The sequence below is a fragment of the Scleropages formosus genome, chromosome 17 (genome assembly GCF_900964775.1).
Source record: "Scleropages formosus chromosome 17, fSclFor1.1, whole genome shotgun sequence".
In the NCBI taxonomy this organism is placed as follows: Eukaryota; Metazoa; Chordata; class Actinopteri; order Osteoglossiformes; family Osteoglossidae; genus Scleropages; species Scleropages formosus.
Window position 1 is genome coordinate 1,005,744 of NC_041822.1, and position 18,866 is coordinate 1,024,609.

General features: G+C 41.2%; 1 protein-coding gene across 1 annotated transcript in view; it reads left to right on the forward strand.

Annotated features, from left to right (window-relative positions):
- The first annotated feature begins 331 nt into the window (after positions 1-331).
- LOC108931015 (vasoactive intestinal polypeptide receptor 1-like) overlaps positions 332-18,866 on the forward strand; it is a 43,453-nt gene continuing 24,918 nt past the window's right edge. The window contains exons 1-3 of the mRNA XM_018746569.1: positions 332-429; positions 5,848-5,956; positions 18,363-18,470. Of these exons, the coding sequence (XP_018602085.1) occupies positions 358-429; positions 5,848-5,956; positions 18,363-18,470 (289 nt within the window). The 5' untranslated portion in view covers positions 332-357. The remainder of the gene's footprint in view (positions 430-5,847; positions 5,957-18,362; positions 18,471-18,866) is intronic.

Here is an 18,866-nt window from a genome sequence, read left to right on the forward strand (position 1 = left end):
GTCCTCCCTCGCTTTCCAAATAGGCAGAGTGGGACAGAATTTGTGACATCAGAATCTGTCCAAGAAAGGCTGTTTTCTTTAGGTGGACATAACTGAAGAAGACAATGAAACCCAGCGACTCAAAACAGAGCCGAATTAGTAAAAAAGAAAAAAAAAAAACAAGGAGGAAGGGAAGGCACGTGTAGTGCCGCAAGACGTTAGCGCGGGAATAAGAATTCTAGCTTCGTCTCGAGGCGCTCTCTCGCGCTCTCTCTCCAGCTACCCGCTGAGCAACGGAGATGAATGATGTGCGGCGCGCGCTTTTTTCACTTCTGCCTTGTGCGTCCGCTGCTGCATTGTCTCGAGCGTTCCTAAATCATGATCATCGGAACCGGCACAATCACAATGAGTAGGCTGCATATTTGGCTTCATCTGACTTTTTATGTGCTGGTAAGTCTTTAAGTTGTTTGAAGTTACGTGTGATTATGTTTGCTATTCTATTGCAGTGCCTGTTTTGCCCGTGAGCTTTTTCCTTTTACCATATTTTCAGCTCTGTATTTATAATAATGAAAAATACAATTTCTATGCATTTCCAATTGCCTTTTGCATTACATTTGTTTTGTAATGTTTTTTGTTAAGGATCTTGTAATAAGTTTTGTATTTTATTTAGCATGCACAGTCACTAACGTTACATTGACATTGCAGAGTGAAATGTTGCACAGAAACAAATCAATGAATAGAGGATCATTAGGAACGGATGAGAAACACTCCGAAAAGCATTTGCTCTCATGTTTCGGCTTTGTTACCTCTGTAATTAAGATTTGACAATGATGAAACGCAATTGTTCTTTTTGCCCATTTAATGATTAGTAAAAAAAAACCCTCAGTCAAAGTATTAATAGAGTGCGAATACAAAATTAAAACCGTGTTGAAATAAATAAAACCAGGTTCGTGTTGTCGTACGGTGACTTTCAGTTATTCGTACCATGCGTTAGGAATACAGGTTATGTACCTGTCTGAGGGTGCTAGAATATAACCTCCTGTGTGTGTGTGTGTGTGTGTGTGTGTGTGTGTGTGTGTGAATTTCCAGCCTACGACGGCAAAATGGGTGGTATTTAGGCAGCTTCTAAACAATTGCTTTTGGTCATTAGTGCAAGTCGTCGTCAGTGTCAGTTTGTGTAACTACCTTTCACTTATGTATTTGCAAGTTGCAGATAGACATTACACCCCATGTCCCATTTCTGTTTATTTAGTTATATAACATGAGTTAATGTATGCCACTGTGCGCTGCTTGTTGCTGGAGAGCTCCATTATCATAACGACCTTCGGGCTGAATTATTGTCAGCGCGTCTTTGCGACGTTCAGGACTCGGTCGAGGCTATACCTTAGCGCGTCTCCGCTCGAGTCTGCGCTGGAGACCATCGTCACGTGATCTCTTGGTTTACAGCGCAGTGCCAGCACATCGTAAAATTGTCCACAGTAAGAGGCAACACCACTCAGGATAATGAGGTGCATTCCACTTTTCCCTCTTCAGCCGTATTCAGCCATTCAGTACTGCAATAAAAGTGAAAAGGTTCCTGCAAAACTATTGAAAGTTGACTATAATATGTGGACAATTCAGACGGGGTCATAACGCTAGTCAGCTTTCTGGGGGACCTAATAATAATAATAATAATAATAATAATAATAATAATAACCATCATTATCTTCATCATAATAAAATTCAACTGGCTGATGTCTGAAAGCCACTGATGCTATGATGCCTATATACTAATGGAGTTATACACAAGCTTACCTGAATATACATATGGTTTTGACTGACTTCTGAACATATTTCTTTGAATGTGAAATATGTGGCATGTCATGTGTATTCACATTACTGATTATATTTTCTCAAGCTGTCCAAGATACCACCACGTTCAGTGATTACTCATCTTGTGTTCCTGTGGTATGGAGATAATATTAAAGATACATTATCGCTCGGCTTGCTTTAAGGTCAAGGGGACAGCCAGTGGAAGATTGCTATGCGGAAACAGATTTTCCTCTGAAGAAAAGAATTGCATTATTGATTTACATGGAGAGACGATATTGCGTTCATTGTGCATGTTTCCTGTTTGTATAGCTGGAGCCCGAAGAATAGGTCTACAGTGCAAGACATGGCTGTTTAATTTTATGCTCAGTAAAACTCATCTCTTCAAGCAGAAGAAACCTTTGAGCCAGCCTGCCAATTTATTGGAAGCTTTGCAATATGCCCACTGTTATTTGTGCCATGGATCATACTGTCCTTTGAAATGTCCTGCGGATGTGCTTGGTAGAGGATCACACTCACTTGAATAGTTTCCAGTCCTTCTGGAAGGTTAGAGCTCATGGGCACAACAAGGCTGAACTGAATCAGAGGGCAGTTCTGGGTGTGCCCATGGAGGGATACCATGGAGGTTCTCCTTGTATCAGCCACATACGGTCAACAGCTGAGGCTTCACATTCAGACTTAATACAGTGGAGGTTTTTTGGGGTGATGGGGAAGTTCTACACACACACACACACACACACACACACACACACACACACACACACACACGTCAGCCCGTTCTCTATCGTAACAGTCCAACTACCTGAACTGCAGAAGTTTTGTTTCTTTTCATAGACTAGTTCATAATTTTAAATTGGTCTATATCAGGGAGGATGGTGTGGACCAATCACGGAGAAGCCTGTATTAGGGGCTCTACAGTCACAAGCTGTGCCTTCATATAGTTTGGTGTCTGAAAACTCAGCTCCCTGGTGGTGTGGACTAGTGCTCTGTGTTTTCAGATTAGATAGGAAAAATTATGTAAATCAGGACAGTCCTAAAAATGTCTTTGTGAAACAGGGTCATTGCCTCAGAAACTCCTTATCTGAGAAGTTTTGGGAAAGCTGTTGGTGCTACATACCACATTTATTATGTTACATTTATATAAATGGCTATGTGTATCTCTGTGCTTCAGTGAAGTTTCCAGCATAGAGAGCACACACACACACACATTTTCTGAACCGCTTGTCCCATACGGGGTCGCAGGGAACCGGAGCCTACCCAGCAACACAGGGCGTAAGGCCGGAGGGGGAGGGGACACACCCAGGACGGGACGCCGGTCCGTCCCAAGGCACCCCAAGCAGGACTGGAACCCCAGACCCACCAGAGAGCAGGACCCGGTCCAACCCACTGCACCACCACACCCCCTACTATTCTATATTATTATTATTCAATTTGGAGTGCATCAGAGCCTATGCTGGAAGCAGAGGGCATGAGGCAGGGCTTACCAGTACATTCATACTGGTGCGGGGACTCATGCAAACACAGGGAGAAAATGCAAACTGCATACAGAGTGAGCTGGATTCAAATTCATGACCAAATCCATTGCCCAGGACAAGTCAGACATCAGTGTTACCTGCTGCTCAACCCTATTATTATTATTAACAACAACAACAGCAATAATAATAATAATAATAATAATAATAATAATTCAATTTATTTTTATAGAGTGCTCTTCTCACGCAGTGACACAGAGTGCTTTAACACAGGCATAAGGCAAGAGAAACAAATACATCAGATAAGAAACAAAGAAGACAGTTGACTAATGACTACCATAATATAGCACTTTTACAGAGCTATAAGTATGCCTACTGGCCACGGAGGAAAGGAACAAAAACTCCCAACTGAAAATCGAGGGCAAAAAAACCTCTGGGGATCCAAGGGCCAGTGGTTGCCCACCCCTCCTGGGCATTCTAGATTAAGTAACAATTTTAAGCCAGTTAACAAGTAATAATGATATTGTTGCTATATGGTATCTTGAATCCCCAGCTTAGCATTTATTATTATTATTATTATTAGTACTAGTAGTAGTAGTAAACCATGCTGGTATATGTATACAACACTTCTTAGGAAAAAAATGAATATTTCTATTAACCAGAGTGTTTGTGTCATAGAAACACACACTCCAGTACAAAGAATGATTTGCTCCGCAGAGCTCGCTGCTGTCATTGACAGCAAAGCTCTACGAGCCCCCTGCTTTTGATATACCCTCCAGCTGATTTTCCAGTCGGTTGTAATAGTATTATGTAATATAATTGTTTCAATGTTATATTCAGGTGGGAGCAATGAATTCTGGGTGAAGAGGAGGTAGATAAGTAAAAATTAACATGGAGCACGTCACTGCTATTTCACCCTGGGGGCTGTGATGCAAGAGAACAAAAATACTTTTGTAAAAGAATTAAATTTGAAGGGCATAATCCTTCTTGGACTGACCTCCTCTATTGGGAGCTGGAAACATGCAGGACCCATGTCTTTTTATCACGGCAGATTTGTTCAGTACATTGTAGTTTTTAACATCTTTCTGTCGAGATATTACATATATCTACTGTGACACCACTTGGCAGCATATACTTCAGTTCAGGTTTTTATGACATTGACAAGATGAGATGGATGCAGTGTTCTTGTTTCAGTGATTTCGCATTTCGCGCTGCTCGTTTCATGAATGTTTCTGTTGATATATATCTCTCAGCTTACGTTGCCTTTTCACTAATTAGTTTTTGTGGATGCCTCTGAATATGGTAGAATGACGAGCCAGTTTAGCTTTGAAAGACTCCTTCACTTCTGTGGCGGTAGTTTGTCCACAGCTCTACCTTAGTCATCAAAAGTGTCAGCTGGCTAGCAGCCTAGTGGTTATGTAACTACACTTGTGAGCAAATGGTGGTCGGTTCACATCCGAAAAGGCACAGAGCCAAAAGAGTGAATTTAATAATGTTATTAAATTGTAAATTATTTGGGTTGTACAAGCTGTGTGTTTTGCTTTTGATTGAAGCTCCTGCTGTAACTGTGTAATTAGTCATTTTCACCCCTTATACAACACCTAACATCCTCATTCAAGAAAAAACTTAACCTGTTTTTCTCATTCCAGTAAGAATAAGCCATACTAAATGAATCAAGCTCAAGATGAACTATACCTAACTAGACAAGCCCAACACAAAACCAAAATTTAGAAACCAACCAACCAAATTATTCCATGTACAAAAAGCATCCTTTCAAGTGTTTTGGCCACTTTTGTTTTCAGTTCAGTAAACCATCACATGTCCCCCCTTGCCACAAAGTCTACAACCACTTGTCCCAAGTGGGGTCATAGCGAGCCAAAGCCTAACCCGGCAACATACGGCACAAGGCCGGAGAGGGAGGGGACACACCCAGGATGGGACGCCAGTCCTTCGCAAGGCACCCCAAGCAGGACTCAAACCCCAGACCTACCAGAGAACAGGCCCCAGCCAAACCCACTGCACCACTGCCTTTCATCACATGTAAAAAAACACAAATCTGCTGTTGAAGAGTTAATATAACTTTGGTAAATTACCTACATAATGTCCAAGGGTAAAATATATACATGTTGTTTTATGTTATTTTTTATTTTTAATGGACCATAAATTGACCATTTTTCAATGTTTATGCTTAAAGTGACCAACTTGAATAATTTACTAGCACGTAGCATGCATATCAATTTTGTGAACCTCTGGTGCAAGTGAGAACAAAGTAGAGAAACCAGTTTTACCCAGAAAATGCATTCACTTTGTGGTTCTTTAAGTTGGAAGGGTTTTACTTGTAATGATCAACTGAGTGTATCAATGTGAATCATTATGACTTTTCAGTAGTGAAAATAGAATGTGTCGATTGTGTTAAAGTGCACTGTAATGCCTGCAGTGAGAGGAAATCAAACCAGAGGGGATTTCCCTTTGCAAGGATAGCAAAGGATGACTAGACGTGGTGTGAAAGTGCAAGCCACTGCCAGTTAAGCTTCTCCAGCACTTTTCCACTGCTGCTTCACTTCTCTCCTCTGTCCTGTCCTCACAGTGCCGAGCCATTCACCCAGACTGTACCATCATCTCACAGCACATGAAAGCTCAGGAGGTGTGCATGCAAACCCGCAGGAGGGAATCCCACAACCACACTGGGCGGACAGGTATGGCCCCAGGACTCCAGGGCAACTTTCTCAAACAGGTTTATGGTGCCCAGCCACAATGCTCTGATTGCGTGTCAGACTTAGAATTCTTTATTGCCAATATATAGCACATCAGTATTGATTGTGGTTTGGCACCAGACAAGAAACACTATATAAGAATATACAAAATCGTGAAGCACAAGACAATAATAATACAGTTCAACTTATTCAAAGAATCATTAAAAAAAACACCATCTTCAGTCTTACAATTGCAACAGTCCCTCATTTGATGTGTTCTTTAGCAAATTGATATGCATCCTGAATCTGAATCTGAGCGCCAAGAGAGATGCAGAAACAGAGGGTGAGAAATCACGAGTGTGCACTAATGCAGGCACCTGACCTGAATTTTGCTGACCTGAATTTCTCCAGTTTATTAATACAAACAAACTTGACAAGAAGCTGGTAAATATGCCTTAATGAAAGTTGACTTTTCTTGCCTCAATTGTGCTTGCTTGCTTGCTTTATTTATTTCTTTATTTTTTAATTTCTTTATTTATTTTTTCTTGACATTTATAGGTTTATTTTGGTTGTTTTTTCATCAAAGAGGAATGTGAAATGCAAGTAATAAAAATCAGAGCTAAATATAAACCGGTTTAAGGTTGGAGAAACATGTAAAAGTGTCAGTCATTTCCTAACCTTGTGTTTTAAGCTTATTTTTATTCAAATGGTTATTGAAAGTGCGGTGGCGCAGTGGCGCAGTGGGTTGGACCACAGTCCTGCTGTCTGGTGGGTCTGGGGTTTGAGTCCCGCTTGGGGTACCTTGCGACGGACTGGCGTCCCGTCCTGGGTGTGTCCCCTCCCCCTCTGGCCTTACGCCCTGTGTTGCCGGGTAGGCTCCGGTTCCCCGTGACCCTGTATGGGACAAGCGGTTCTAAAAATGTGTGTGTGTGTGTGTGTGTGTGGTTATTGAAATTCAGGGAGAAAAAAAAATACTTGTAACAACACAAGTATTTTGTCAGTTTATCTTGTTTGCTTGGATCTGACAAAATAAAGGCTCCGCTTAGTGTGATAAGCATAAGAACTGAAAAGATTACAAGGGCAAACAATGTTAATGGGCTTCATGAATTTTGTGACATCAGCCTAAATTAATCTCAAGACTGATGTTAAAAATCATAATTAATGATTACGGCATTACAGCAATTACAGCATTACGGCAATGATATGATGTCAGTCATAAACTCTATCAATAAGGCTAAAAAACATGTTAAACAAAATAAAGTTGTCCTTGATAAATGAAACATTGGAAACAGATGATAGTGTTCGTATACAATATTTATCATGCTTTTCTGAAGGCATAAAACACAGAAACTTTACCAGAAATTTAAATGTCATATTTGATATTGACTTTGGATCTCTTTCCCAAAAGCAGTGTACCATTATAATAATACTAGTGAAACTGAAATTGAGACTTATAATTCTAGCATGGTTCTAGGCACTGTCCAGTATTGTCAAAGCTTGAAAAAGATAAAGAATTCTTTCTCAAAGATCAATGGCTGTGAATATGAATACACTGGAGTCGTGATTTGGACTTTCAAAGACCAGCCCTTGTTAGTATGACATTTATTTATCCTTCAATGGATAGCTTTTAGATGACACATCCCTGATCATAATGAAGGAAAAATAAAGAAACCTGCTTTCTTTTTGTACATAACTTAGAGTTTACGCTACCATATGCATTTGGATGGTTTTAAGTGAAGCAGGTTAAGTACTTCTCTTAGTGGGATAACAGTAGGACCCTTCTGACTTTAACTTCTGACTCATGGCTTCAACTACATTCTCTCTTAATGAGTTCTGTGTATGAATATGATTTTTTTAGTGTTTACAACATTATCAAAAATGTAGAATGTGGGATACATTGAGGGATAACCAAATATGATAAAATTAACAATGTAGTTTTTCTCACTATGTTTCATAAGAGCACTTAACATAGAATAGTGCAAAAATACAGAATGAAATTTATCAGATAGTACTGGTAATTACAATAGACCATCAAAAATTCCAGAAGGTAAAGGACCGTTAAGAAGACACAAAATTAGTTTTGGTAGTACAAGACAAATAAAAAAAAGCCTCCTGAGGTAGAAAACCAACTGATGTCAAGACTAATAGTCACATTAAGAGAAAATGAAAGCATTTCCTAAGTTTGAGGTGCAGTCAGATGGTCAGCCTAATGCTCCCTGTTCAGTCAGTAAGAGAACTTCAATAGGTCAGGCTGTACAAATCACATGGGCTTACAGGTCTCAACCTAGAGACATTCCCTCTGGCAGGCAGTTGTTGGGGAAGAACAAATATATATGTTTACTCCACATAATGGTGGTGAGACAGCACAAACATGCTGAAAGACAGCTGGACAAAAAGCAACAAGGATTGCGGCAGCAAGCAGCTTTGCTCAAAGTATGCTAAGGAAAAACAGTAGATCTTAATTCAAGATTTCCTCTTTTTTTTTTTGTATGTAGGACCATACTAATATTTGCCAAAAAAAATATTTCTCACTTTTGAGCATCTGTAACTGTTGGCTTTACTGCCAACAGTTGATGTATTTACCCTAGGAATTACAAGAAAGCCTGCATCTTGTGATCGAGGAGTGCAAGCCGGCCTGTACATACTAATGAGTTCTAATAAATAAGTCGGAGCTAAACCCTTCACAGTTTTGTAAATGAGCAATAAAGACCGTCTTAAACATTACTCTGTGCCAGTGCAGGGACCTGAGGACTGCCAGAATATGATCATACCTTCTGGTTTGTCCTACAGTCCTTACTGCAACATTCTGAATTTGTGGGAAAGCAACAAGAGTGCTGTTCTGACTCCCAGATAATGCATGTAAAGATCATATACAATTTGTAATGTGTTTTGAGCAGAAGTTTCCTTAATTTTACAATATTTGTAACCTGTTGGAAATGTTGTAAACAGAGAATTCATATGAGAGTTAAGTGATAGATCTGCTTAAAATGATGCCTAGACACTTGGTTCATTTTGTAAAGATAATGTTTAAACTATCAAAATCCGTAGGCTTCCGTGGTTGGTGTCAGCTGACTGAAGGTTTTGTTCTTCTGGATTAAACCGCGTATGGGACATTGGTTCCAACGTTTCTCATGTCTTGTTGGACGCATCGTCAGGGTGTGACCACATCTTGTAGAGGTTAAATGTGAAATAGAGTGTTTGACGAGGGTGGGTGTATTTATGGGCGGGAAAGGGGTAGGAGGTTGTAGCGGGTGGTTGTAATAAGTGGTGCCCCTGCTGTGTTTTCCCTTTGCGCTGTTTCCTTCATGTTACAGGACGGCTCGCTGAACCGAGTTTTAATGAGAGGTGGTTGTCGGACCGGCGCAAAGACTTGAAATGAGTGGTGTCCAGGCACTTGACAGTCTGAAGCCCTCCTACCGATTGAAATTGTCAGCGTGCATCTCTATCTCGATTGCCTCCCTCACTATGCGACTCCTGTACCCGGGAGCAGGTGCGAGCACTGTGGTCTCCTCAAAGCGAATCTCATGACTGGTCTGCAGTGAGTGTTCGGCCACTGCTGAGTCGATGTTATTGTTTCTGGTGGCTTTTATGTGCTCTTGGAGAGGTAATGTTCAAATTGTTCAAACTAATAGCTGATAACAGCAATTTCCTGTCTACCATATCTCCTTGTTTAAGGATGTGTAGTTTCTTTGGACCCAAAATCTTATGTTAAGAAAACAGCATCAGGAGACAGAATAATTTGGTTATGTCAGTAAATATATTTTTGTCTTATCAGTATAGAATTGAAAATACATTCTATTCCCAAGCCTATAGGAAACAGTATTGGCATGAACACTAATCCGAGTGGAATTTTTTATTCAACTAGACAGAAAAATGAGAAGTCAGACTATCTGCTCATTTACATTTACATTTCTGTTTATTAATTTAACAGGCTTCTCCAAAACCAGACTCAACAAAATCACATTTTACAAACAGACAGGAGGCAGGTGTTACGCTTCCGACCGGGAAGAGAGTCATCAGAGACGCACAGGCGCACAGGCTAGGGGATGATCCGAAAGTCGTTGTCAGGAAACTAGCGAAGGTCACTGAGGAGCAGACGTCGTTACAAGGAGAATCAGAAAACGTGAGTCGAAGATCAGGCAATGGGTCGAGGGAGATGAAGAGGGTGAGGAGAGTCAGGACAAGGAAGGTCGGGGAACAGGAGCAAGGACTGGGAGGTCAGGAAAAAGGTAAGCAACACTATTTGAGAAAGGTGAGCGAAGAGTAAGGCTGAACGTGGCTCCGCATCTTCCTGCGCTTCGGGCTTCCCTTTTATGCACCCGGTTCCTGATCAGTCGCGGGTGTTCCCCATTGCCGAGGCAGAGGGCGTGGCAGCAGGTAGCATACACTGGTAGTGTAGTGGTTAGAACTGTTGCCTTTAGATACAAAGGTCTAGGTTTGAATCCCTTGTTCAGCTGTATTGCCATTAAGCTAGGCACTTACCCTAAATTGCTCCAGTAAAGATACCCAGCTGTATAAATAGGTAAGTAATTGTAAGTAGCTTAATGTTGTAAGTTGCTTTGGGGAGAAGCATCAGACCAATGTCAGTGTAGACTGAGAGCTGCAACTAAGTGATTAAAGTAGTCAGTTAGACCAATTACCCAGTTTTTGCCAGCATACATTACATGAGTGGCTGGATATAGAATTGATAGGGGAAGTTTTTTTTCAAGAGATGGGGTAGGTTTTTTCAAGAGATGTGTTTTGAAACCCTTTAGTAGTGAGAGGGATTCAGCAGTTCTAAGAGGGAGGGGGAATTCATTCACCACATCAGAATCAAAACCAAGCACTTCCGGACTTTCAAATTTTCAATTTTTTGTATGAAACACCTACACGGCCTAAGATGAAGTAGTATACCAGTCTGGCTAGAGCAGAGTGAGAGATTGGTCCTTTAGCTATCACGGTGCATATCGTTTATTGTTACATTTATATTTACATTTACATTTGTTCATTTAGCAGACACTTTTGTCCAAAGCGACGTACATCTCAGCAAAAGTACAATTTATGCATTACATTAAGAGAAGAAGACGTAGCTGCAAACATGAAAATCTCAAGCAAACCTAGTTCATTACCTACCACTTGCTGCACCGACGTTCATCAGTCAAGTAGGTACTCTGAGGCTCTTGAGAACACACACACACTTTGGCTGAAGCCACTGCTCCCAAGTTCCCAAACTGCCCCGGCAGCACAGGGCATAAGGCTGGAGGGGGAGGGGACACACCCAGGATGGGACGCCAGTCTGTCACAAGGCACCCCAAGTGGGACTCGAGCTCCAGACCTGCTGCGCCAACGCGCCCCCCTGGCTCTTGAGAAATGAAGCAAAGATGAGCAAATTGCCCTGTTTTATATAGCGTTCCCAATGGGTGGACATACTTGCTAACATGTGAAAGTTCTTGGCCTTGGAGAAGTTGATTTGTAGGTCAGTTTTAGTAATCCCTACAGAGATGTCCAAGAGGTAAGCTGCTATACATCTGATACAGAGGGGGGGGGGGGGGGGGGGGGGTGGGGGGAAGAAGAAGTGTTGTGTATCATCAGCATAACAGAGATAGGAGAAACTACAAGAGGCAATGGCAGAGCCAAGAGATGAGGTATCGATAGAAAAGTGTAAGGGGCTCGTCACTGAGCCCTGTGGAATACCAACTGAATGAAACTGCAAGGAAGACAGGGAGCTACGTTAGATTACCTTATTAGATGTATTGAAAACATGGCGCCGGCGCGAGGCGACGTGTTGATTGCTTCTCCTCGCAGACTTGTTAGTTTAGTGTATGTTATTTTGTTTGTGTCACTATCCCTCCAGCCAGTTTACTCTCTTATTATTTATGACCGCCAAACTCTTTTTCAAACACGTGAAACGGTGCAATTAGATGCAATTCTTAGTGTTAGAGAGCTGAATTCGCTACCTTCGCTCTGCAGTGTACAGCATCATGACCGCGACCCACCTGGGACCACTCAGAAGACGCGAGCTCGGAAACGGGGCCGCAGGGCCGGCGTACAGGTGAGAGCGAAATGCCACAGGCTACAACCTCCGATGCCCAGTATTTTCCTGTCTAACGTTCAGTCTCTGGACAACAAATTGGACGATCTCAGAGGGCGACTTAAATTCCGAAGAGATTTACGGAACTGCTGTTTTCTGCTTTACGGAGACGTGGCTCATCGCCAGCACACCAGACCACGCTGTCCAGCCCGAGGGCTTCTCAATCTACCGCGCAGATCGGACTGGTTCATCTGGGAAAAAGAGAGGAAGGGGCGTATGCTTTCTTATCACCGATGCTTGGTGTACGAATGTGGAAGTGATTGCACAGAGCTGCACTCCGGACCTTGAATACCTTCTGATCAAATGCCGACCGTTCTACCTGTCCAGGGAGTTCTTGGCTGTGCTCGTGGCTGCTGTTTACATCCCACCCCAAGGGAACACACACAGCGCTCTGAACGAACTGTACTACATTGTCACCAAGTACGAGAACAAGCACCCAGATGGACTGTTCATTATCTCTGAGGACTTTAACCAAGCCGACTTCAGGAATGTGTACCCAAAGTTCCATCAGCACATCTCCTGCCCCACCAGAGGCTCAAACACCCTCAACCACTGCTACACTGCACACAAAGGTGCGTACTGCTCCCTGCTGCGTCCACACCTCGGGCAGTCAGATCATTCCTCGATTCTGCTGTTCCGGTCTACAAGCAGAAACTGAAGAGAGAGGACCCTGTGATACGCACTGTGCAGCGCTGGACACCAGAAGCGGAGGAAAGGCTCCAGGACTGGTTCGACTCAGTGAACTGGGACATGTTCAGAAACTCATCCTCCAATCTGGACAAGTATGCCACAGTGGTCACAGACTTCATTGGGTACTGTGTAAATGTCTGCATACCACATTAAACAGTCCGCTCATTCCCCAACCAAAAACCGTGGATAACCGCTGAAATCCGAAATAAGATCCGTGCGTGAACTTGCACGTTTCAGTCTGGAGACACGGATGCGTACAAGAAAAGCAAGTACGAGCTTCGCAAAGCCATCACTAGCGCGAAACGGGAATACAGCAGGAAGGTGGAATCAGAGTTTAACTGCACTCAAGATGCACATAGGCTGTGGCAGGGAATCCAAACATTAACAGATTATAAACCACAGATGTAGACATTGACAGGTGCCGCTCCATTTCTCCCTGATGAACGGGCCGCATTTTATGGCCGCTTCGAGTTCGAGCATGAAGACCCCTTGGTGCGGATCCCCACTGCGCTGCATGATAACGCCAGTCTCACCATCTCTGTGGCACAAGTAAGAAAAACCTTTAGCCATGTCAACATCCGCAAAGCTGCTGGTCCGGACAGAATTTCAGGGCGAGTTTTAAAAACATGCAGTGAACAACTGGCTGCTGTGTTCACAGACATATTTAACACCTCCTTAAAAAGCTCAGCTGTACCCACCTGTTTCAAAAACAACACCATTATCCCCCTTTCTAAGAAAAACAAAGTGAGATGCCTTAATGACTATCTCCTAGTGGCACTGACCCCCATTGCGATGAAATGCTTTGAGAGGCTGGTGCTGGGACACATTAAGGACACCATCCCAGACACTTTGGACCCACTGCAGTTTGCCTACCGCCACAACAGATCTACTGAAGACGCAATATCACACACACTTCACACCATTCTGTTTCACCTGGATAATAAAAACTGCTATGCAAGGCTATTATTTGTGAACTATAGCTCAGCATTTAACACTGTCATCCCAACCAAGCTCATCCACAAACTACTAGGGCTGGGACTGAGTGCCACATTCTGCAATTGGATCCTGGATTTCCTCACCAACAGACTCCAACGTGTGCGGATTGGCAGTAATAACTCCTCCCCACTGACCCTCAACACTGGCACTCCACAGGGAAGCGTCCTGAGCCTGGTGCTATATTACTTGCTCACACATAACTGTGTGGCCAGGCACAGCTCCAACACCATCATAAAGTTTGCTGATGATACCACCATTGTGGGTCTGATCACCAACAACGATGAGACAGCCTACGGAGAGGAGGTGAGCCTCCTGGTAGAGTGGTGCCAGGACAACAACCTGTCTCTCAATGTCAGTAAAACTAAGGAGCTGGTGATTGACTTCAGGAAACAAGATATGGCGCATGCACCCATCTACATAGGAGGGGACATTGTAGAGAGGGTCAACACCTTCAGATTCCTAGGGGTCACCCTCACTGCCAAACTCACATGGACTGAACACACAGCATCATCCATCAAAAACGCCCATCAACGTCTCCACTTCCTCAGGCGTCTGAAGAAAGCCCGGATGTCCACTACAGTCCTCACCACTTTCTACAGGTGTGCTGTAGAGTCTGTCCTCACAGGGTGTATTACATCCTGGGGTGGCAGCTACTTCATACAGGACAAGAAAGCCCTACAGAGGGTGGTCAAAACAGCTCAGGGAATCATCGGCACACAGCTACCAGCAGTCTAGGACACCTACACCACACGCTGCCTCAGAAAGATAATGCGCATCATGAAAGATCATAGTCACCCTGCATGGGCACTTTTCTCTTCTCTGCCATCTGCAAAGTGGCTCAGGTCTATTCGAACCCATACTGCTAGGTACAGGAACAGCTTTTACCCCACTGCTGTAAGAGTATACAACACTAACCAGTGTGCCACCTTTAGTAACTAGAGTTGGACTGCTCCTCCCAAGCACATTGCTAAATTACACTGCCACTTTAGCATTCGCATTATCATTCTCTTGTTCTGAGTTCTCTGGCTGTCAGCTGGTATTATTGTTATTACTGTTACCATTATTTATTGCTATTGCTGTTGCACTACTCACTGTCATTGTCATTCTTTTGTTTGTGCAGTATTTCTATTGTCTCTGTCTTTGTCTATAGTCTGTGGAGAAGCATTCAGGAAGAATTTCATGATACTTGTATGTGGTACTTGTACCTATGACAATAAGCTAAACTTGAACTTGAACTTGTACTATCTGATTGGTAATAGTCAAACTATTTCAAAGTCCTCTTGACTGCAGGGAAATCAAGAGAATGAGAGAATCCAGGGAATTTTTTAAATGGTAAGGTGGTCACAATAGTGATTTAGATGAGAAGCAAACAATAGGAACAGACAGACCAGTGTAAGAGTCAAGCCTGTGTAGCAGAATGGTATGACCTACTGAATTAAAGGGATGTCGACTTTCAAAACAGACATTGTATAGCAACCTTTATCAAAAGATAACAGCATATCTTATTGAATCATCCTCTGAGATGTACTTTGCTTTGTTTCCAAAATCATTGATTCCGAATCATGCTTAGCAAATGACAGCTGAATTTCAGCTTTAACATATTGTTTAGCTATTTGGAAAAAACAGAAAAGTCCATGAAATTATTGCTCCTAATATTAAGTGGAAAATTGTCAGTTCAGATGTCTTATTTAGTTGGACATGATGCTGAAAAGGAAACAAAGGTTGTTTTTGTTATTTCATATCAGCTCTGAACAATAGTAGCAGGGAGGCATACTGAGAGCTTTTTGCAGCATACGATAGTATTTGTTCATAATGATGGAAAGACACAGGTTCTATCTTGTCTGGTTTACAGATTTCCATTTTAATGGGAGATTGTGTATTGTTTAAGCAAAATCAACAACTGTAAGTTTAGACTTTATTTTCACAAGAGCTACATCATCTAATGCCTCTCTTACAAGCATAATATATTTAGTGGTGTGAGCATTGAATGTAACAAGACATAGAGTATGAGGATTTCAGCACATCCTTAGGCTGCGAGGAAACCACTATTAAGATGATTTAGCATTAAAAAGTATCATGGACCTTCACTTCATTTTCTCTGACATGTTTTTAGGGATTTGTTGAACTGTACTAATGTTGGGATAGATGTTCAATCTATGTTTTTGGTGATTTTTCCATTGTACCTGAATTTATTCCTTTACAGTTTTTATACAGAACATACTGCAACACTGTTTTGTGTGTAGTATTTCTTTTTCAGCTTTTAATGGATAGAGTGAAACTTTTCTTAACTTCAGAGGCATGTTTTTTTAAAGTATGGACCATGTAAAGAAGCCCTGAGCATTGCATCACTATTGCAAATGCAGTAGCTTTCACATCATTCAGCAGCTCAGAACTCCTAGCAGTCAATCCTTGCAAGGAAGTTATTGCATTTGGGGGTGTATATGCAATATCACCAAAAATGTATTTCTGCTTCAAATAAAATTGGTTTAAATATGAAATGTTAAAACCTAGAAGGAGAGACAAAGTTATGTGCAAAAGAAGTAGCAAATACAGGCATAACATAAATAAAGCAAATAGGCAAAATGTATATATTTTTTTTTTAGATTAATGCCATTGTTTCCAATATATGTAAAACCCCATTACAGCATATTCCATGTCTGTTCTCTAGTATTATATAGTATGACTGGGCTCATTCCTGTTTTAGTGAACTGGGCAAAGCATAGAGTCAGTTTTTTTTAATTAACAACCCTGTTGGAGCAGATAGTAATATTATATACTAAATTGTTTTAACATATATTTGTGCACCTTCAACTAGAATGCTTATATATTGTGGAAATTTAAATTTGTTTCTGAAGTAAAGGAAGATCCACTGGGGCTCAAGATTTTATCTGATATTTTTTTAAATATTTTTTACCAGAAGGCTGGAGATGAGTGCAACCAATCATAATCATGGCCCATCACAGAATGCAGATGCTTTTTATTTTTCCATTCCAGGGCAGTGGAGATCATGATAACCTTCTCAGCTAGTATGTTCTAAACCATGTTTGAACAACACTCTTGCTATTTTGTCCTCCATTACTAGACCTTTTAGTGGAGTTAAGTTCTTATTGTGTGCTTGACTTGAACATCAGCAGTGACCAGCCTAGATGAAGTGATGCTTTTTTCCCTCTTTAAGCAATTTATTAACACAGTCACACTTCTTTTATAATAAAACTAACTACAGTCATTGTCCAGTTATTGTCAGGGTTAGGGAGTGAAGTACTACCTGTAATTTGCACTTGTCCACTAACTGCATGACTGGGTCCTATGAGGTCCTGTGAGTGGTAACATTTCAGTTAAATAGTCAAAAAATTTAAAATTGAAATTTGTACTTAAATTTGTTGAAATACCAAGTGTTAAAAACAAGCACCAGAGCTGTAAAAAATCTGCCTCCTTGATTGTCTGATGTACCCAATCCATGTACGTGGACTGACAGAGGATGGGAGTCATCTCACGGTTTAGCTTATACTTGTGTTGATGTAGTTGTGCCAAAATTTCCTATTTTGTCTTTTCTTATGTCTTTTTGTACTATTTGTTTTGTGGTTATGATCCATACCATAACATGTCACACCTGATGACTCCCTAAATCCGGTACCCCAAAATTTTAAAATAAGGTGTAATCATTTCTTGCATTTGCCCATGATGTGATATGATGTAGAATGTAGAGAAATCATGTAAGCATAACATATAAATAATAGAACATACATGTGTATAATTATTTTAGAATTACAGTATTACAGTTAATTTCACAAACAAAAACAGAAAATTGGAAAACCTTACATTCTTTATTTAAAGCTAGTTTTACATTAAAATGTATATTGTAGGTCTGATTTTGCAAGAAATGCAAGTAATGAATATTTATATTTATACCTTGCACAAGCGTATGGAATACACCTGCACATGCTGTGCTGCTTGCATAGAGGCAAATATTATCGGTAAGTGACTGTTCCTATTGTGAACTTTTGTGAACAAGGTCCAAAAGGTGCAGTCATGAAAGTGCCTCATCCCTGATTGGCTATTACATTGTCTGGGTAACAACAATACATAATTTTTACATCTTATTCCACTGACAGACTGAACCAATCACAACCATCAATGAAGGTAAATATAAAATCACAGTTGAAACAGCAGATTCAGTTACAGAAAAGTATCCAGACATTGCAGAATTGGTGTTTTTTAATAGAAGTAAGTTTTGTCATGCAACATGTTCCTTTAATTCAGTAGTTTAATTTTAATGAAATAGCTCCTGATACAAAACTGAAGGTAGCAGTGTAACTTTTTCTTCTGTTTCTGTCTATTGCTCTGAAACCAGTGCCACTATAATGACCACATGATCAATGAATACATATGCCAACATCTAACTCAATTCAGTTATTCACATCAAAACAACCTGACCAGTTATTACTCTGCTATGAAAGGGACATGCATAGTGTACAAATTACCCATTTAAACACTTGGACATTTTTATTGAAGTACCATGCAAGAGAGTAGAGAGCACAGGATCCATTGCCTTCAAACAGCAGCTTTTTGGGAGATGTTATGAATTGCTGCCTTGAAAGACTTCAATGATGTTTCCTCAGGTGGGACACTGTGTTTAAGGTTCATCTTCCCCAGGTTGTCGGACAGAATGGGATGAGATACGCTGCTGGCACAGGGCGGATGTTGGACAAGTGGTCAATGTTTCCTGCTCTGAGGTCTTTCAGCACTTCACCAGCAACCAAGGTAGGGAGTGAAAACCGTGACAACACTAAACATGCAGCGGTGCTGCTGTGTTCGGATCTGTACTGTAATTCTGGTAACAGTAGAGTGAGGTCAAGACCCATGTTCAAAACAAAAATATGCATGAACTTCAGAATACATAGTTTTAATGATAATACAGAATTTTTATTATGTGTCCATAAAAAGGGTCAAAATTATGCTAAAATAATTAAAATTGTGGTCAAATTCACTGTGTTATGCATTTCACAGAAATTTGTCTAACCCTTAAGAATCTTCTTTGCAAAAGAGAATATAACTCCATAGTACAGTATCGTGAGAACTGAAACACTGTTATGAATGAAATGGTCCAAGACATCTTCATAACCCCAGAAACATCACTTTCAAGGGTCTTTGATGAAG